This window comes from Maylandia zebra, linkage group LG12, assembly GCF_041146795.1.
Source record: "Maylandia zebra isolate NMK-2024a linkage group LG12, Mzebra_GT3a, whole genome shotgun sequence".
NCBI lineage: Eukaryota > Metazoa > Chordata > Actinopteri > Cichliformes > Cichlidae > Maylandia > Maylandia zebra.
In genome coordinates, this window is record NC_135178.1 from 38,125,438 (window position 1) to 38,146,412 (window position 20,975).

Sequence of the window (20,975 nt, forward strand, 5' to 3'; positions counted from 1 at the left end):
AAAAAGGACAAGAACAGTCAGAAAAAAGGACAGAGTATAAAAAGAAAGGATTTACAGGAAGGGGGTGCCATAAAAGAGAAAAATACTGAACATAGGACGGGATGTCGAAAGAGAAGGGGGTGCCATTAAAGAAATATAAGAAAGAATAAAGTAAAGAACACAAGAGGAATAAAGAGAAATAATAAAGAACAACAGGATGAATAAAGAACAACAGATATACAAAGAGAAAGATAAGGAAAAACAGAAAGAATAAAGAACAAGAATAAAGAAAAACAGAAATACAAAGAGAAAGATAAGGAAAAATAGAAAGAACAAAGGACAACAGAAAAAGATAGAAAAAGGGAGAATTAAAGCAGAAAAAACTGAGAACAAGAAAGAAACTAAGAACCAGAAAAAGTTAAGAAAAACAGAAAGGAAAAAGAACAGTATAAAAGGCCCAGAGTGGCGAAACAGAACACAAAAGCGGGTGGGCCAGCCTGAAGAAGGCTAAGAAAAGCCGAAACGTCGCGAATGGCCCAACCCCAGTGCACTACACCCGCTTAAGGGTAATTTTTTGATCAGGGGGCACCAACACCAGTCCCAATGATGGCCCGTGCACTCAGGTTCCGGCATAGCCGGGCCTGCTCATTTCCTACCACCTAACCCCTAACCCCTTTTTGGAAACGGGACAAGGACATCATACCAGTCCGTTGGACGATCACAGCCTCTTGGGGCATGCTATGGGGGATCTTGACGCCCGGGATGGGAACAGGTATGGACCGTGCATTGGAGCCCGGCCCCCTTCGGGGACCGGACTCCCAAACTTGATTTCCCCTAACCCGCCAGTGCCGCCTGTCCGCCCGCTTGGGTAGCGCGGGGTTCCCTGAAGGCTCCCTCAGGAGGTTCTTTGGCCACTGGGCTGGGGGTATCCCGACCCCCTCACCAATCCTAACCCTAAAGGACACAGAAAAACAATTGGACACAACACATCCTGACCCTAACCACATATAATCTGAATATAAACAATTGGACATTATACAAAAATTAATAAAGACAAACACATAATTAGGACTAAACAATAAAAGGAGGACATGGAGGACACAAAACAATTGGACAAAACACAAAAGTCAATAAAGACATACATATAATTAGGACAAGAAATTAAAAGGAGGATTTGGAGGATACAAAACAATTGGACAAGCCAAAACGAGAAACACATAATCGGGACAGAAAAATATAAGGAGGACTTGGAGGACATAAAACAATTGGACATCACACAAAAGGTCACAGAGGAGGACATAACAAGGACAAAGGAAGGTGGGACAGGATGGTTACAAAGAAAGGAATAAAATCATAAAGTCACGTAAAAACCAAAGGAAAGGACAAATAAGAAGGGGGTGCCATAAATAACGTAAGACAAATACTGGAAAGGACATTTAAGAAGGGGGTGCCATTAAAAAATATAAAAACAAAGAAAGCCAAAGAAAAGAAAGGACAAAGACAATAAGAATATTAAACAGAAAAAGAATGAAACGGAAAACCCAAGAGTGGGAGGAGACAGCACACTATAAAAGCCAAGAGAGGCACACAGACAACACACAGACACACACGTTGGGCCAGCCTGAGGAAGGCCTAAACCGGCCGAAACGTCGCGACGGCCCAATGACACACAAGTACATGATTAAAACACAAAACACAAAACACAAAATTATAAAAATTATAATAATAACCTACCTACGGGTAATTTTTGGAAACGGGACAAGGACATCATACCAGTCCGTTGGACGATCACAGCCTCTTGGGGCATGCTATGGGGGATCTTGACGCCCGGGATGGGAACAGGTATGGACCGTGCATTGGAGCCCGGCCCCCTTCGGGGACCGGACTCCCAAACTTGATTTCCCCTAACCCGCCAGTGCCGCCTGTCCGCCCGCTTGGGTAGCGCGGGGTTCCCTGAAGGCTCCCTCAGGAGGTTCTTTGGCCACTGGGCTGGGGGTATCCCGACCCCCTCACCAATCCTAACCCTAAAGGACACAGAAAAACAATTGGACACAACACATCCTGACCCTAACCACATATAATCTGAATATAAACAATTGGACATTATACAAAAATTAATAAAGACAAACACATAATTAGGACTAAACAATAAAAGGAGGACATGGAGGACACAAAACAATTGGACAAAACACAAAAGTCAATAAAGACATACATATAATTAGGACAAGAAATTAAAAGGAGGATTTGGAGGATACAAAACAATTGGACAAGCCAAAACGAGAAACACATAATCGGGACAGAAAAATATAAGGAGGACTTGGAGGACATAAAACAATTGGACATCACACAAAAGGTCACAGAGGAGGACATAACAAGGACAAAGGAAGGTGGGACAGGATGGTTACAAAGAAAGGAATAAAATCATAAAGTCACGTAAAAACCAAAGGAAAGGACAAATAAGAAGGGGGTGCCATAAATAACGTAAGACAAATACTGGAAAGGACATTTAAGAAGGGGGTGCCATTAAAAAATATAAAAACAAAGAAAGCCAAAGAAAAGAAAGGACAAAGACAATAAGAATATTAAACAGAAAAAGAATGAAACGGAAAACCCAAGAGTGGGAGGAGACAGCACACTATAAAAGCCAAGAGAGGCACACAGACAACACACAGACACACACGTTGGGCCAGCCTGAGGAAGGCCTAAACCGGCCGAAACGTCGCGACGGCCCAATGACACACAAGTACATGATTAAAACACAAAACACAAAACACAAAATTATAAAAATTATAATAATAACCTACCTACGGGTAATTTTTGGAAACGGGACAAGGACATCATACCAGTCCGTTGGACGATCACAGCCTCTTGGGGCATGCTATGGGGGATCTTGACGCCCGGGATGGGAACAGGTATGGACCGTGCATTGGAGCCCGGCCCCCTTCGGGGACCGGACTCCCAAACTTGATTTCCCCTAACCAGCCACAATCCTGGCCCTAATCCTAGCCCCATCCATGGTGCAGCCCTAACCTTAACCTCAAGGAACAGAACCCCAAGTAAAATTCAAAATGAAGGCCAAGAGACAAAGAAATAAACAAAAGTAACGGCCATGTAGGAAATTAGGAAAGGAGGGTATGTAAACCAAAGGAAAGGAAGCAGGAATTAGGAGTAAAAGGAAACAGAAGGCAAAGCAAGGGTAGGAAAGGAGAAAGGAAAGGAAAAGGATAGGGTTAAGCCAAAGAAAGTAGAGTAAGAAAACTAAACAGAAAACCAAAAAAGGAAAAACACAAAGCACCGTAGGGAGGAGTCAAAAAAGCCTATAAAAGGAGGGGCAGAGAGAAGTCTCCTTTATTTGAATTTGGCCACTGATGCATGAGCACAGCCTGAAGAAGGCACAACACTGCCGAAAGCTAGCGCAAGCCATGCATCACCAATAAAAATGTTTTGTTTGTTATTTTAGTTTGTTATTTTAGTTTGTTATTTTTGGGGGAGGTTTATTTAAATTTTATTCATTTTCATGTTTGTTTATGGCCTAAAAAACAAATTTAAAACCTAAAATTCGGATTTCATGAAAAACAACACGGAGACGAAAATCATTGGAAAAATATAAACTTTATTAAAAGCACAATTAAAAAACAGTTGATTAAAAAACTTTAAACGCAATTTAAAAACAATTTCAAAATACCTGTAAGAAAAGCAAAATTAATACAATTTGATTAAAAACAACAATAATAAAAATACGGTACTTACCTGGAAGCCTAAATTAGGAAGGTACTTACCTGAATTTGGACCTGGAGAGTGACGGACACGGAAGACGGGGTGGCGATAACGTGGTGGGCCGCGGGAAGGGTCACGGTATGGCCCGTGCACCACTCCTGCCCTCCTCGTGCAGGGAGGAGTTTCATTCCCCTTACCTAACCCTAACGCCTGAGATGGGAGCAGGTATGGTCTGTGCATTGGGGACCGTGCTCCCAACTTTGATTTCCCCTAACCGGATGGCCTCAGGTGATTGGACCGTTGTCCGATATGGGAAAAGGCGGAGGCTTTCCCGTAATCGGGACATCCAGCAGGGTGGGTTTCCTTCGGGAGGGATGGCCCGTGCGTTTCCTGCCTCACAGAGGTGGCAGGCTCAGTCCCCTTCCCCTAGCTCCCCCTAACCTTTCCCCTAATAACCCAAATTGGCTTTATGTCTAACCCTAATTCTGAGTTTGACTTGTTAAAAAAGATAAAATTTTCCCCTAATTAATTTTATAAAGTACAAATATTAAAATATATTAATTTCATGTAAAAGTGTTAAACCAATAACAGTAAATTCATCATTATATTGTCAAAGAATAATTATTAATTTATACACTCAAATATTAGATAAGCATTAACACAAATAAATTTAAATAATTTAATCCAAGTTTTTTTTTTCAATTCATGTAATATAATTTATTGTAGCACAATTACATGAACACATACAAAGTCAAAACCTAATTTTGTAAGAAGACAGGGACATTGAAACAACATTTTAAAAAAAGGGACGGTACAAACAGCATTACAGACCAGAGGGTATAAAAGGAGTGCAAATAGGAGAGAGAGCTCGTTCTGCTTTCGACGGCCAAACGGTGCACATCTCCAGCAGCCAGCCATTGGTTTGAGCGCTTGGGTTTTAGTTGTTTTTATTTTCTTTCGTGCCTCACAGGCCTGAGGAAGACCTCTTAAGGTCGAAACATTGCCTGAGGCACGTTTGATTTTTTTTTTTTGAACCAGAAGACACGCTCTTTTGTTTTTAGGGATTTTTAAGCCTTTGTGCTCTCTTTTAGTTGTTTAAGCCCTTTTGGGTGTATCCTTTTTGTTTAAAAACAAACCTTATTTAGTTATTTTATTTATTTTTTAGCAGAAATTTAAAAGAAACAGCCGAACAGACGGTTTTTATTTTAAGGGATTTTCAAGCCTTTGGGCTCTCTTTTAGTTGTTTGAGCCCCTTTTGGGTTTCACTTTTAGTTGAAAAAACAATTCATTAATTTTTTTTTTTGCATTTCATTTAAATTAAAAAAGAAAAAGAATATAAAACGAATATTAAAAACCACCCGTCATGGCTGACGAGTGGCAAGAAGTCTGCTATAGAAGGCGGCGCCAGCGCCTCTTCCTTGACAACCCAGACTGGGATCGGGGGTTCTCCCGTGGGATGGCCCACGCACCTTCCTTCTACCCTCGTAGGAGGAATCAATTCCCCTCTCCCAGTTTAGGTTTCTGTGTTGTTTTCTCCGGTCAGCAGTAAAGCTGCTTTTGAGTTCACGTCTTGCCTCGCCTGAGTCTGCGTCTTGGGTCCTCTCTTGCCTGCACACAGCCATAACATGACACCCACATTGAACTTACCTGCCGCCTTTCTGATCTCACTGATGTTTGTTTACTTCGCCATGACTGCTGAAACTGTGCTTTCTGCCTTCTCTGGTACTGATTGCAGATCAATCCACAAAGCTGGAAGCATCATTGATCAGAATGTGAGAGGCATTTTTAAACGCCTCTGAGGGTCCGAGGTCGGTGAACAAACTGCTCTCCATTATTACTGTTCATCACCCATTTATTTTTCTTTGTATTTCATTGCTGATATATATATATATATATATATATATATATATATATATATATATTTTTTTTTTTTTTTTGTTTGTTTTTTTTTTTTGTTGTACTATCTCATAATTTAAGGCCCTTACCTGTGGCACTTTTATTTTAACTGTGTTGTGTATTTGTAGAGTGTACTATTCATAATCATGTTACTGTAACGTGTTGCCTTGTGGGATCAATGAAGCCTTTAAAAAGACACATGAAGAGTTCACGAACAGTTCATGAAACTGAGCCTCTTAGTTTAAATTTTGTTTTAAAAGTGGTTGGGTGAAGAAATCCATAGCACAATCACATATTAAGGCTATTGGTCATGAAAACGGAATAAATCATCTTACACATTTGAAGGGGGCTGTAGAATTAAAACCTGCTGCTTACGCCAAACATTTATGACAGACAAACAAACAAATACTTAAAGTACTATCCAAAAGTTGATTCTGTGCATCTGAACGTAGCTACGTCCAGATGCACAGAATCAACCTTTGGAGATTTACTTACCTGGATGATTGAGCATGCATCAAGACGTACTTAAAGTACTGTAAAAAAAAAAAATCATCTGATATGGAAAACAAAAGCAAATAAGCTATTACAAGTCAATCGGGTGTTAGAATGAAGAACAACTGTTGTGCAGTCACTTTGTTTTTAGGCTTAGCCTCAAATACCTAAAAGCTGCACAGACCAGTGATACTGAAATCAGCTAACTGATGTTCACTGAGACCAACAGACTACAGTTTCTGTACATATCATCTGTTTTGCACAAACGTCGTACTGGGTTCTTCTGTCTGACAGATCACACGATGTCATGGAATCTAAAGTGATGCTGGACAAGACGTTTGATGGTAAAGAGGATTTTAGCATCAATGTATCAGCCAAGCATCATGTGCGTTCATAACTACCATTCAGGGCAACACTCAAATTACTTATTGAGAACAACAGGTGAGTGTGTAGAGGAATTCTTATTGTTTAAATAGTTAGACTATGCCCATAGCTCAGTGATCTTAATGAATTTCACATGGTACAATGATAAATCTAAAAACTGAATGAAGTATTGCGAAAAACAGGCAATCATTTGTATTGCTGTATAACACACAACAGTAAGAAATACATTATTATTTATAATATTAAGGGATATAAGAATAAGAACAGCGGGTCTTGCTTCAGTCAGAAGAGATTACGCAGAGAAAATAAATCTTGAAAAAACTGTGAAGCATTCTTCAGTGTCCATCAAAATATGTCATGTAAAAATGTTGGGTTTTCTCACTGTGAAATTTTTAATTTCACTGTGTTTCACATTTTAAGTGCATTTGTGTCAAACAACTGAGTTAATAATTTAAATACAATTTTTAAGAAACATTTAGTAAAAGAAGTCATAAGTTGACATAAGTTAACAGTCCAATGCTTTGTGCAGTATTTCAGTACTGAGAATTCCAGCTAGCTTTTAGCCTAGCTTTACACAAACGTGTCCCAAAACATCGGCTGCATCCTTCGGAGGACCCGGCCTTCGCGGCATACGTGGGCCAAGTCCTTCTAAGACCGAGAAGGCCGGAAGTGCAAGGCTGTGAAATCTGACGGTCTAGCATTCAGATTTGCGTGACCGCTGTGTCTGTGAAGTTTAATAAACTCAGCCGTCTGCTCCTTGGTATCTAAAATATAACAGGACACTGGTGTAAATTCTCGACCGTGTTTAATCAGTTTTCTATTTGACGTTTATTCAGCTGTTTGAAAATCCCGGAGGAATGGTAAATGGCCTGCATTTGTATAGCGCTTTACTCAGTCCCTAAGGACCCCAAAGCGCTTTACACTACATTCAGTCATTCACCCATTCACACACACATTCACACACTGGTAATGGCAAGCTACATTGTAGCCACAGTTACCCTGGGGCGCACTGACAGAGGCGAGGCTGCCGGACACTGGCGCCACCGGGCCCTCTGACCACCACCAGCAGGCAAACATGGGGTTAGTATCTTGCCCAAGGATATTTGGCATGCAGCCAGGAGACAGCCTGGGATCGAACCACCGACCTTCTGATTAGTGGCTGACCTGCTCTGCCACCAGAGCTACAGCCACCCCAGGTGGGAGGAACCCACCCGATGGATTAATAAAGTTTTATTTAATCTAATAATCTAATAACTTTGATCTCAGCCAAACCGATTTACTCCGGAACAAATAAAACACTGAAAAAAGCCAAACAATTACATGTTTAAGTTATCCGAGTGACTTATATATCATGTTTAACCTGAGTAGCGAAAGACAGCAGGGGTCTAAAAACGATGAAGCCGGGAGTCTGCTGCTCTCGCCAGCTCGAGTGACCATTGAACCCCCCCGGCTAGCTATCGAGTGGGTGGGTAACAGACGTCTCCGAAAACTTCAGAGTACTTTTGCAAATATGCGATGTCTTGATAAACCAAGAAGGTATTTGAAGTTTACACAGCTACTTTCTCGCCTGAAAATATGTCTAAAGTTTATTTTGTGACCCAGAAAGATTAACAAGAGCAATTTTAAAACTTAGTAGCGGCCGCCATTGTTGGAAACTGGAATTGGCTGAGCCGCGCTATGAATTCTGATATATGGTGGGCCACGAAGGACACACCCGACCCATACTTCAAATTCAGGGAAATGAAGAATGCATTTGTCGGCCGCATTTGAAGGAGTCGACGAATTGGGACAGCCTTTGTTGCCTGGCTGTGACGTGATTGGCCTACAAATGTGGCCTCAGGAGGATGCAGCCGACATTTTGGGGCACAGCTACTGAGAACATTTGGTTTGGTTAGCTAGCTCCATCATGACAGAAAAAAACCCAACACTCTCTTAGATTCCTCTTATGTTCTTTTGACATATTTAATGGACTGGTCTAAAAATGTAATAGCACCTGAAGTGTTCAAACACAGCATCACATAGACGGGTTTCCTGATTTGATCCCGGTTCTACTCTTGAGTACACCAGCTGACACCTTAAAGGCCTATACTGGCAATCAAAATATTTCTCTAAACCTGAACTAAATCTTAAGTCACTACCTATATACTGACAAGGGCTGTAAAGTTAGTGGTTCCGCTTTCAGAATGGGCTCTCTTCTATCTCAGGGCTAGCAGTTCCCTGAAGATTTCACATGCAGGTGAGTCATTTTTTAAGATGATGAAGTTTCTGTTAGAGAGGAATGTGTGGACAAGAGGAGAATCAGGGACCCAGCCTTCAGCTTTTTGGAAGGTTTTTTTTCTCTTCAGATGGAGCTAAGCTAATTGTAGCTAATACACCACTCTCTGTCCAGGAAGCAAATAAACTGACCTGATAACTATTTTCTATTTTCTTTTGACCCTCTAAAAGTCAGAGTACTTTAGGATTTATTCTATTTTTTTTATTTAGTTGTATAGTTTGATATGACCTAATGTTTTCAGGAAAATCATATTTATTCTTTAATTGTATAAAATTTTGGAGCATTACTTTGTAAAGGCCCACAGAGCATCCTGTGTAAGGGATCGTGTGTACTGTGATTGCAGTAACATTGTGGGGTCTTGATTTGTTTTTTCTTTTGAATGTGAGAGTGGCTAATATTGATTGTTACTGTATTATGTGATAAAGTGTGACATTATAAAGAACTTGGTGGCCATTGTTCCAGGCGTAGAGCGCTCTGTCTCGAGGGTTGTAGTCAAGCATAGACAGGTGGCTGTATTTGTTGGTCAGAGGGATGTCGATGTACTCATAAGTGGATGAGTTGGTGGAAAAGGCGTAGTATACTTTGGTTCCACCTGAGTACCCATTGGTGACATACAGGGTTCCACAGATCATGAAGGCCTCACCAGCGCTGCGTTTTGGATGGTTGGTGGTCCAGCTGCGGATGATCTGTAGGGTGTTGGGGTTTAGCTGGCTAAGAACAATATTACCAGCATTTTGATTGGTAGCATATACAGCCCACAGCCCACCCTCGTCCACCATGAGGTCAATGTCTGAGTGCCCACCCCAGGAGTAATGGTACATATTGTTGTAACCAGCAAAGTCAAGTTGTCGCGATCTGCTGATGAGCGATGTGCTGAAGTCAAATTTAATGATTGTGTGACTCTGAAACTTGTTGAAGTAAAGAGATCCATTATAAACCACCTGCCCAGTACCAGACCAGGGATGAGGAAGTCGGTGAGAGGTGAAATTGTCTGTCATCATGAAGTCAGACATGGACTGGTACTCCCTAACAAAGCGATTGTTATGGTACCCATCCATGTACCATACCTGTAAGGAAAAAGAACAAATATTAAAAATAAAAACAATCATAATTATTTGTATTGTTAACTTGAATCCTTTATGTTCCACAGACATGCAATGTATGCATAGCAAAACATCGTAAAATGACCACTGCAGCCGAGATATCCTTATCCAGTTACTTCTAATTCGTGTTCATATAGTGACACGAAAAACTCTCTAAGCTAAAAAAGAGCCAGTGTTGGAAAGTAACAGAATACATGTACCACCGTTACCTATTTAAAATACAAAATATGAGTAACTGTATTCCGTTACAGTTACCGTTTAAAAATGTGGTATTCAGAATACAGTTACTTTGCTGAAATAAATGGATTACACGGCGGTCTTTTCCTATTTCATATGTTAGGCTGTCACCTCTCTATTTTTGGTGATTCCACGCCGGTGGAAACCCAAACAAAACACGCATTAAGAGGGTCTAATGCCTGTGTCTCAGTCTCGTGGCCCATGTCACCTCTACTTGTGGCCGCATAATGACGTGAAGAAATATTTTTAAAAATTATTATTCAAAAGAATGACTTAATAAGAAGGCAATAGGCAGAGTGTTACAGGCATAGCTGTAAAGAATGTAGTCTCATGGGCAGTGTAGCCTAGTTGTAAGTAAGCTATTAAGACTCGACTGTACACTGTGTTCGTGAAAAAATAAGTTCCGTTGGAGCAGCCTTTCAACGCCTCTCTCTGTCTCTCGCTAGCAAAGTTGACCTAGACAACAAAGTAAAGCTAGTTTTCAGCTACGAGCCCGACACGAACCCGACGTATTAGCCAGAGGTCCCTTTACTACGGTTCGGAGCCGCGGACCTGTTTTATATATGCGCCGAATAGTTTTCTATACGAGATCGCTGCAAAAATTGCAGCCTTACCTAATGTCTACCCTACTGTTACTCATTTATATTAAGATTTAAACATCTAGTTGGTATTGGTATGGCGAGTAACCTTCAGTAATAGTAATAAATCACACAGCAATAGTACATTCATGTAGTTGTAAAAAACATCATAATATATTAAGTAATCCAAAGTATTCCATTACGTTACTCTTATTGAGTTACGTTACAAAATACATTTTGGGGGATCTAATCTGTAATCTGTAGTGGAATACATTTTAAAAGTAACCTTCCCAACACTGAAGAGAGCCAGTATGATATGCTCATAAATTTGATTTACTGTTACATATTAAGACTTACTCTGTTGTCTCCAGCTGGAGCAAGTGGGTCAGTCATCCATGATCCAAATCTAGATCCAGATGTCTTTATGGTGATTGGCTCGGAGATTCCTGTGAGCTTCCCACAAGCTAAAAAACAAACAGAGGCACATGTGGACAAAATAACATGAAAATTTGCAGAAACTGCAGGAGATATTATGAGTTTAATGTACACAGCTTTGTGTGGTCACACCCAGCCCTCTGAAAACTTTAGTCCACAAAGGCAAGTTCAGATATTTTCTTGATTCAGAAAAGATAGTATGAGCTTCAGATTTTATTTTCCTCTACCCACCTAGCCTCTGCATGCAAGCCTTCAGTCGGTCCTCCAGGCTTATCACCCGGCTGTGGAGCTCCTGGTAGTCCAGACCTCCGAGCTGTTCCTGCAATGATCCCAGCAGCTCCGTCACATTCGCTGCCTCTTCTTTAAACTGGCGGACCAACAGTGCATCTGCTTTGTAGGACTCCAGAACTGGGATGAGAGGCCTTAACTCCTCCATCTTTGCTTTGATGGACTGACAAACAGCAGACATTCAGAAAAAAAAACACTTTAGATCAGATGTTTTCAACTGTCCTTTTAAATCTCACATATGTTCAACATATTGTAAAGACCTAATTGCATCAAATTATCCTAATACAGCACTTTACTCTCTGACTGCCGGTTTACTTGTGGTTACTAGGGCAGAATTAAGAGCAGAATGGGAGGCAGAGCCTTCAGCTTTCTGGCCCCTTTTCTGTGGAACCAGCTCCCAGTTTGTCTTTGGTAAATGGTAAATGGCCTGTATTTGTATAGCGCTTTACTAGTCCCTAAGGACTCCAAAGCACTTTACACATTCAGTCATTCACCCATTCACACACACATTCACATACTGGTGATGGCAGCTACATTGTAGCCACAGCTGCCCTGGGGCGCACTGACAGAGGCGAGGCTGCCGGACACTGGCACCACTGGGCCCTCTTTGGAAGACAGACATCCTCTCTACTTTTAACCCTCATATTCTCCTCAAATATTACTAACATGTTTTACCGTTGGGGTCAACCCCATGGGATATTTGCCTCCAGAAAATGGTTACATACAATTGTTGACCAAGTGTTTGTGTCAGCCACTTTGTTTATTTATTTAATACACAAATAGCCCCTTGATAATGAAACTCTAGTGCCACCATCAGGCCAAACTTTTAATTTAGAATAAATGTATCTTGAAAGGTTTGCATGAAATATTTTCAAAATTATTGACAACATTCATGGCCAGAAGCTGATGAACCCATTCAAGTCATCATGTCATCACCAAAACCCCTGACATGACTTTTTCTCTAGCACCGCCACCAAGTCACACTTTAAATTTTAGACTTATAGATCTTTCATCCATTTGGGTTTTTTTTTTTATAATTTTGGATGCACATCCATGCCCCTCAGAATGAATCCTGTTGATTTCGGTGACCCTAGACCAGGGGTCACCAACCTTTAACATCCAAAGAGCCATTTGGACCCGGTTTCCACGCAAAAGACAACAGAGGGAGCCACAAATACTTTTTGACATCTAAAATGAAGATAACAGTGTATATATTGTTTTTTACCTTTATGCTTTTTGTGAACAACTAAGGTGTGTTGCTTATCAAAATCCGTGAAGGGCTACAGAGAAAATTACATTTTATTTATGTAATTAACACATTTTGAACACTTAAAGGAAAGACACCCAGCTGAACTAAAATGATCCACGTAGCAAACAAAAACTGTTGTGAGACGCCACCCTTATATCTCCTTTGGGCTTTTGGAGCCTTGACCTGGTTTTTAAAAAATAATTGGAAAAAAGCACTATGCTGCTAAAAAAAGAAAGATAGACATTTGCAAAATTCTGCCTAAATATGTATTTTACCTGAAAAGACCTGGCGTGGTCTGCAGCGCCGCTGCAGGGGAGGCGGACACACCTGAGCAGCACCCGCAGTCACGCCTCGCCACCTTAACGTCTGTGCTATCTGTGCTGTTGTGTTGGTATGTGTCGGGCTGTGAGCTGAAAAGCTACAGCCAGCCGGCTGTATGCGTACTGCAACCGTGTGTGAAAAGTGGTCAATAAAGATATGCTGAAAAGCATGTTCATGGAAACATCGTCGGGTCTGCCGTGATATGTTTACAATGGGACTTCTGCTCCTGAACCTCTGCGCACAGCGTCTGCAAATTGGGGCTGTACAAAGTCACTTTCATCTTTACGCAGGACTGTAAGCTGTCATCTGTGAGGCGTGAGCGGTGTTTGTTTTTAACATAGTTCACAGTGGAGAATAGCTGCTGACATAATGTGGATCCGAAGATCCATAATTGGCCTACCTGGGGTTGAAAGTCTCAATAAATGCATGGCGTTTCGGCGGGTACACCGCCTTCTGCGATTGTGACACTTATTTTGAGTGATGAAAAAAATAATAGAATATAATTTTATTTTTATATTTCAATATCATGATAATCTTCCAGTTTAGAACTACAAGTTTAAAAAAGAACTAACATAAATAAAATACACTTCAGCTAAATACTTCTAATTTATTTTCCCAAACCACGCGGAGCTGCACTATAACGACTAAAGAGCCGCGGTTGGTGCCATGACATCGCTTTGGTTTGTGTGCATGTGTGTGTGGTGGAGGTGTGTCACTCAGCGACACACCCGCTGGGGGTCAAACTCTGGTAATTGGTGATTCTGTTCTCAGACATGTGAAGCTAGAGACACCGGCAACTATAGTCAATTGTCTTCCAGGGGCCAGAGCAGGCGACATTGAGGGAAATTTAAAACTGCTGGCTAAGGGTAAACATAAATTCAGTAAAATCATAATTCACGTTGGCAGTAATGACACCCGGTTACGCCAATCGGAGGTCCCTAAAATCAATATTGAATCGGTGTGTAACTTTGCCAAAACAGTGTGGGACTCTGTAGTTTTCTCTGGTCCCCTCCCCAATCAGACCAGGAGAGACATGTTCTCCTTAAATTGCTGGCTGTCTGAGTGGTGTCCCAGAAACGATGTGGGCTTCATAGATAATTGGCAAACCTTCTGGAGGAAACCTGGTCTTGTTAGGAGAGACGGCATCTATCCCACTTTGGATGAAGCAGCTCTCATTTCTAGAAATATGGACAAATGTATTAAACCCCCCAAAATATGACTATCCAGAGTTGGGACCAGAAAGCAGAGTTGCAGTCTTACACGCCTCTCTGCAGCTTCTCTCCTGCTGCTACCCCCCCAAAAACCATCTCCATAGAGACTGTGTCAGCTCCCAAACGGACAGAAAACAAACTAAAAACCAGCAACAAACAACTTAAACATAAAAAAATCACAAAGAAAGAACAATACAGTATCCACATCTGAACCAAAGAGTAAAACAGTGAAATGTGGATTATTAAATATTAGGTCTCTCTCCTCCAAGTCTCTATTACTACATGACTTAATAATTGATCAACAAATCGATTTACTCTGCCTTACAGAAACCTGGTTGCAGCAGGATGATTATGTTAGTTTAAATGAATCAACACCCCCGAGTCATTCTAACTACCAGAAACCTCGAAGCACAGGCCGAGGGGGAGGTGTGGCAGCAATTTTTCACACCAGCCTATTAATCAACCAAAGACCCAGACAGACGTTTAATTCATTTGAAAGCCTGATGCTTAGCCTTGTCCACCCCAGTAGTGATGTCTCGGTCGAGAACGAAACGGCTCTTAGAGCTGGATCTTTGAAGTGAACGATGTGAGTTTGTTTGTTTTTTTCTCACCCTCTGTCTCACACTTTTTTCCACTTCACTCCACACGCGAGCCTTGTGCTGGAAAGAGGGGCGGTAGTTACACTCAGTAGCACAGGAACAGAGCGGGAGGGAGAGAGAGAGAAAGAGAGCCATGGACAACAACGTCACATTAGAAAGGTATAGTAATCATCCACAACTATTTTCAGTTGCAGATGATAAAGGATTCAGAAAGTTTATTCATGCAGGTCCATATGACAGAGAATGTGCATCTTCTTTTTGTTTTCACATTTTAATTGTGTTGTGGTTGGCAGTGTTTTGTGTTGTTTCACTTTAAATTTGTTTAAAAGGAAAAAGCTGAAAATTTAAGTAGTTAAAAGTTGAAATGTAAATAGTTGTTTTTTGTATTATAAGATTTATTTATTACATTTTATGTGGAGTGAATAAATAAAAGTATATATACGGTGGCCCCCTAGAGACAAAACATGTACAAATTCAGAAATACGTACAAACTCCAAAACACGTACAAAACACAACAGAAGTGCTCCAGAATGCTAGGCGCAGTGTTGAGCTTTTGTTACCTAGTGGCTACACAAGCCAGGAAGTACCAACGACCGGATTTGGTGTGTGGTAGTAACAGGTAAATGAACATTTCTTTTTAATTATTTGAATATATATGAGTGCTTGTGTATAAATACACAAACAATACACATATGCTTTCAATTGTGTAATTTAAGTGATCTAGTAGCTCTGTTTTGGAAGTTCAGTTAATGCTAGAAATGTGTTTTGGAGTTTGTGCGTGCTTTGTCTCTAGGGGCCACCATATATATTTATATGTAATCATATAAATAAATCCACGTTTTTTTTTTACATTAGTAATTTCTTTTGTGCATAATTTTATGTTGTTGTTGATAATTAATTAATTAAAGCAACAAAACAACCGGAAGAGCCGGTTGGCAGCCGAAAGAGCCGGCTGTTTTTAGTGCCCCAAGCCGAAAGAGCCGGTTCTCCAAAAAGAGCCGGAAATCCAATCACTACACCCCGGCTGTGAAACTCAGAAACCAGTCTTACTTGTTATTATCTATTGTCCACCTGGGCCTTACACAGAGTTTCTGTCTGATTTCTCAGAATTTTTATCTGATTTAGTTCTCAGCTCAGATAAAATAATTATTGTGGGTGATTTTAACATCCATGTAAATGAGCCTTAACATGGCATTTAATCTGTTATTAGACTCAATTGGCTTCTCTCAAAATGTAAAAGAACCCACCACTTTAATCACACTCTAGATCTTGTTTTAACATATGGCATAGAAACTGAACATTTAGCAGTATTTCCAGTGTTTGTTTAATATGTGCATTGAAGGACATGTCCTGGTCAAAAATTACTCCAAGGTTCCTCACAGCGTTACTGGAGGCCAAGGTAATGCCATCCAGAGTAAGAATCTGCTTAGATACCATATTTCTAAGATTTTCAGGGCCGAGTACAATAACCTCAGTTTGATCTGAATTAAAAAGTAGAAAGTAGCGGTCATCCAGGTCTTTAAGACATTCCTGCAGTTTATGGTAAATGGTAAATGGCCTGTATTTATATAGCGCTTTACTAGTCCCTAAGGACCCCAAAGCGCTTTACATATCCAGTCATCCACCCATTCACACACACATTCACACACTGGTGATGGCAAGCTACATTGTAGCCACAGCCACCCTGGGGCGCACTGACAGAGGCGAGGCTGCCGGACACTGGCGCCACCAGGCCCTCTGACCACCACCAGTAGGCAGCGGGTGAAGTGTCTTGCCCAAGGACACAATGACCGAGACTGTTGGAGCCGGGGCTCGAACCGGCAACCTTCCGATTACAAGGCGAACTCCCAACTCTTGAGCCACGATCGCCCCATTTAACTCATTGGTGTGTGTTATCTGGCTTCATGGACAGATAGAGCTGGGTGTCATCAGCATAGCAGTGTAAATGTATGCTATGTCTTCTAATGATACTGCCTAAGGGAAGCATGTATAATGTAAATAGAATTGGTCCTAGCACCGAACCCTGTGGAACACCATAATTGACCTTAGTGTGTGAAGAGGACTCTCCATTTACACGCACAAATTGGAGTCTATTAGATAGATATGATACAAACCACTGCAATGCAGTTCTCTATCTCAGTAAATTATGTTCAGTTCCTTCAAGTGATCTCTTCTTTTTGAAATGCTTCATTGCTCTTTATTGAGAGAGAGAGAGAGAGAGAGAGAGAGAGACCACAAAGTTGTTGATGGATTGTTCAGTTTCATGATGTGGGCAAAGTACCTTGTACTGTCTGGCAATGTTGCTCTCATGTCCATCTTCCACCTGTTTGAATTTGTTTTCCAGACCTTTCAGCTGAACTTCCATCTTCTCCACAAACTGTAGATCTCTCTGAGACCGCTGATCTAGCGCTTCAATGGATTGACTCATATTCTGCACCTGGACAGGACAGTATCATTGATAAACACTAAGGTACCTGTCATTTCCTTTTTTTAATTTGAATATGACATTATGGTCAGACAAGCCAGTTATATGTTTTTGTCATTCTATCCGGTTTGTTAGAAAACACCTGGTCTTATGAGTTATAGAGGGATTTGTTACTCTAGTGGGATCACTGATCATTTGTGTTAGACCAAAAGTATCTGTAATTTCAGTTTCTTTCTATCACTTTTGTTATCCCAGTTTTTTAAGTCTCCCATTAGAATAACTTCATTGTTGAAGTCACAACAGAAGTGCCTTGAATTGGTCATATACACACACATATTTAAAACATATTCTCCGCTCGCCCCTACAACTGGTCTTTATCCTTCAAGCTCGAGTCCTCTGACAGAGGCCTGGGAGCTTGAGGGTCCTGCGCAGTATCTTAGCTGTCCCTAGGACTCTGCTCTTCTGAACAGAGATGTTGGGTGTTGTTCCTGGGATCTGCTGGAGCCATATGCCAAGCTTGGGGGTCACTGCACTGAAAGCCACCACTGTTGTTCTGCATAGGCCTGAAACTCCTCAATGAGATCATTGAGACTCGCTACAGATACCAACTACGGAATGGAACAATCATCAGCTGCATCCTCTACATGGATGACATGAAGCTGTAGGCCAAGAGGGAAGGAGACATCGATTCACTGATCCACACCACCAGGATATCCAGCAAAGGCATCGTAATGTCATTTGGATTGGAAAAGTGTAGTCAGCTGGTAACAAAGAGATGAAAGGGAGTCGGAACTGAGAGGCTCACACTACCAGAAGGCAAAATTACAGAGATTAAGGACAGTTACAAGTACCTTGGAATCCCACAGGCAAATGGGAACCATGACGAAGCCGCTAGGAAAGCTGCAACTACCAAGTACCTGCAGAGAGTAAGGTAAGTCCTGAGGACTCAGGTTAATGGTAAGAAGAAGATCTGGGATATTAACACCTACACCCTGCCTGTGATCAGATAGCCTGCTGGGATAATAGGCTGGCCAAAGGAGGCGATAGAAGCCACTGACATCAAGACCAGAAAGCCCCTGACCATACATGTAAGGTTTCAACCAGAACCCAACACCCTGAGACTGTATGCTAAGTGGAAGAAAGGAGGCCGGTGTCTAGTGAGTGTCAGTACCACAGTCCAGGATCAAACAATGAACATCCACAAGTACCTCAGGAAGATGTCCCCAACCAACCAGGTGCTCAGTGAATACCTCAGGCAGCAGAAACCCAAGAAGGAAGAAGAGAAAGTCATCATGGAAGGACAGGCCCTTGAGAATTATATTCAGCATTTTCCAATTATAATATTTTTAGCTTTTTCAGTCAGCTGTGGGAGCTGTTTGGTTTGAAGGTATTGGAAGCAGATCACCTACTTCTGCAGCAGTGCTAACAGTACTAACAGAAGTTGTTGTTTTTTTTGTTTTTTTACTTTAAGTCTATGTACAACAATGACTTTTGAACAGCAAACCAAATCCCTCATGGTGACCTTATTCCTCGTCATCTGGAATGAAAGGAATGGATGGATGGATGCAGACTGCATTTCGTTGCCTGTACTTGTGACATGTGCAATGACAATAAAGTTGAATTCTATTCTATTCTATTCCAAGCTTCTCATCCATTCAGAAGCATCCGGCCAACGTAAGTGACCAAGAAGTGCATCAGGGTCATGCCAGCAGTGCCAAAGGATCCAGAACCACATGACACCGATGATAAGCTCTGACTCAAACTTCTGCTTCTCCGTCAGCTGCAGGTATTGTCTTGCCTTTCTGCTCATTATTCTCATGGGTCCATGCTGTAGCAGGTCAGAAGGGCCCCTAGCGCCCTCCCAAATGAAGACGTGGCTGCATTTCTGTCAAAATCTAGCGTCTCTGCGACTGTGTAAAAATCTAGACCAGGTGCTACTCCGCTGACCGCTGTCGCCAAAGTGCTTGCTCATAGGGGGTCATATGATTGTTGCCTTTTTCTCTGTATGTATTATTGTACGGTCTACCTTACAATATAAAGTATCTTGAGGCCACTGCTGTTGTGATTACCTTTTCTAGCAGTTGTCGTAGTTGCTTGGTTCGAGCATCTCTGGAACAGACAGTCTGCTGAGGAGCCACCACTGTACAAACACATCGACCCTCTGAGTCCTGAGCTGAACTGTAGACCTGCCAGCCCTCCTCAGGGGTTGAGGGACCCACCTAAATGAGGGTACGATGAAAATTAGGACATTATTAAAACAACAGAAATATGATGTGTTCTTCACAAGGATCAGTGTGTCTAAAAAAGAAATCCATTGCTAAAGTACCAAAAACCTTCAATAGCCATACTGTCCAGCAGAAGATCCACTTTTATTATAATTTTTACTGTTAACAGTCTTTGTATTTCAGCTGTAAAGCTATTCTGTCTATGTCACTCTCACACTGAAGCTAATCTGCTGCTATCCATCGGATAATCCGGATTATTAGCAGACTTATTATTAACTGATGTGAGAAATGTGATTACATATTAAATACATTCAGAACACTTCCATCTGGCTTCATTTGTTCCCATTTTATCAACCTGTGCTGCTGAGCAAGGCAATGATACGGCTTTATCCGCTAAAATTAATTATCGGGCTGAAAACCACGTGACCTGGATTAATTATTAATAACTGAAAAATGCTTGCATAAAGGGAAGGTAGCTAAAAACCATTAACCCAGAATTATCTCAAAGAAAGCAGATTTACATTCTGACTTAAAGATGATCAGAGATTTGGTCTCTGATGCAGATCAAGATCGATTGACACCACCATTTTCTCACCAACATGGAAGTGTGTCAGAAAAAAGGTTTTACAGCCTGTGACTGAAATTCACCAGAAAGCACCAAAACAGATCGGAATACATGATACCATGAGGGAGTCCTCACTCGGCAGAATATAAATAGAAGCAGGGTCGTGTTACCAGAGTGAAGTGTGATCCGAGCAGCAACAGCAGCAGGTAAGCACTCAGCAGATTCTCTTCAGACTCCATCTCCTTCTCCTCAAAGGCTAGACACATCTACGTTAGCCTGTTTCTTATGGATTCAGCTGGTTATGAAGCTGCTGATTAACTGGGTTATTTGTTCATCTGCTACCTGACGCTCCCTCTGCTGCTCTCAGCTCCTCCTACTGCCTCCTCCTTCCTCTTCTTCTCTGATGCGACGCCAGAAATCAGCCAAGTGGAAATAAAACCGCTCTGCTGAGTGTGTGTGTGTGTGTGTGTGTGTGTGTGTGTGTGTGTGTGTGTGTGAGAGAGAGAGAGAAAGAAAGAGATGATGATGTCACAGCCTGCCTGATGAACAGATCGGTGGAACAGCAGCAGAAGGAGGAGGAGCTGTCCATGCTGCTGAGTGTGTGTGTGTGTTCCTGCAGGAAGACATTTGGTCTCAGAAAATGTCATCTTTTTCTGAAATGTTGTATTTCATATAAATATTTTAGATTTGAAGAATTAAAACTAATCTTGATGGGGTTCAAGATATTATAGAGAGTTTTCTGTTCATGCATGAACTCACCTGTAAGGTTCATGAGATTAAAATTATCATGTGGTTACGTCCGATCCAAAAGACTAAATGAAATAATAAAATATGTTACAAAATCTAAGAACTAGTTCTAATATATACAAATAGCTCAATTCTAAATATCCAGAATATTATCTAAATTAAATATACATGATTGCCAGTACTAGGGGTGGGTTTTAATAATCGATTCATCGATTAAAATCGATTCTAGCTTGGATAACGTGATATCGA

At 41.3% G+C, this 20,975-nt stretch overlaps 1 protein-coding gene and 1 long non-coding RNA gene across 3 annotated transcripts; both read right to left on the reverse strand.

Moving 5' to 3' along the window:
* Positions 1-663: 663 nt before the first annotated feature.
* LOC143421388 (uncharacterized) lies at positions 664-2,947 on the reverse strand. Its single transcript, XR_013101025.1, has 3 exons — positions 2,784-2,947; positions 1,714-2,003; positions 664-933 (listed from the first exon to the last, which is right to left on the reverse strand). It is a non-coding gene; the product is annotated as an uncharacterized LOC143421388 (long non-coding RNA).
* Positions 2,948-5,828: 2,881 nt separating this feature from the next.
* LOC101467176 (noelin) lies at positions 5,829-20,452 on the reverse strand. Of its 2 annotated transcripts, XM_076891221.1 has the most exons (7): positions 20,150-20,452; positions 19,259-19,408; positions 17,046-17,201; positions 14,777-14,824; positions 11,328-11,547; positions 11,019-11,125; positions 5,829-9,810 (listed from the first exon to the last, which is right to left on the reverse strand). In XM_076891221.1, exons 1-7 carry the CDS (start codon positions 20,243-20,245, stop codon positions 9,148-9,150), a joined length of 1,440 nt encoding a protein of 479 aa, XP_076747336.1. In that variant the 5' UTR covers positions 20,246-20,452; the 3' UTR covers positions 5,829-9,147. The 2 variants fall into 2 exon arrangements, with proteins under 2 accessions (XP_076747336.1, XP_004571719.1); XM_004571662.5 differs by lacking the exon at positions 14,777-14,824 and having other exon boundaries at positions 20,150-20,445.
* Positions 20,453-20,975: the final 523 nt, after the last annotated feature.

Coding starts and splice junctions, on each gene's coding strand:
- LOC101467176 (XM_076891221.1), bottom strand. CDS start 20,245: ATGTGTCTAGCCTTTGAGGAGAAGGAGATGGAGTCTGAAGAGAATCTG. Junction 11,126..11,327: donor GGCTTGCATGCAGAGGCTAG/GTGGGTAGAGGA, acceptor TTTGTTTTTTAG/CTTGTGGGAAGCTCACAGGA. Junction 9,811..11,018: donor CTCCAGCTGGAGACAACAGA/GTAAGTCTTAAT, acceptor TTTTCCTTACAG/GTATGGTACATGGATGGGTA.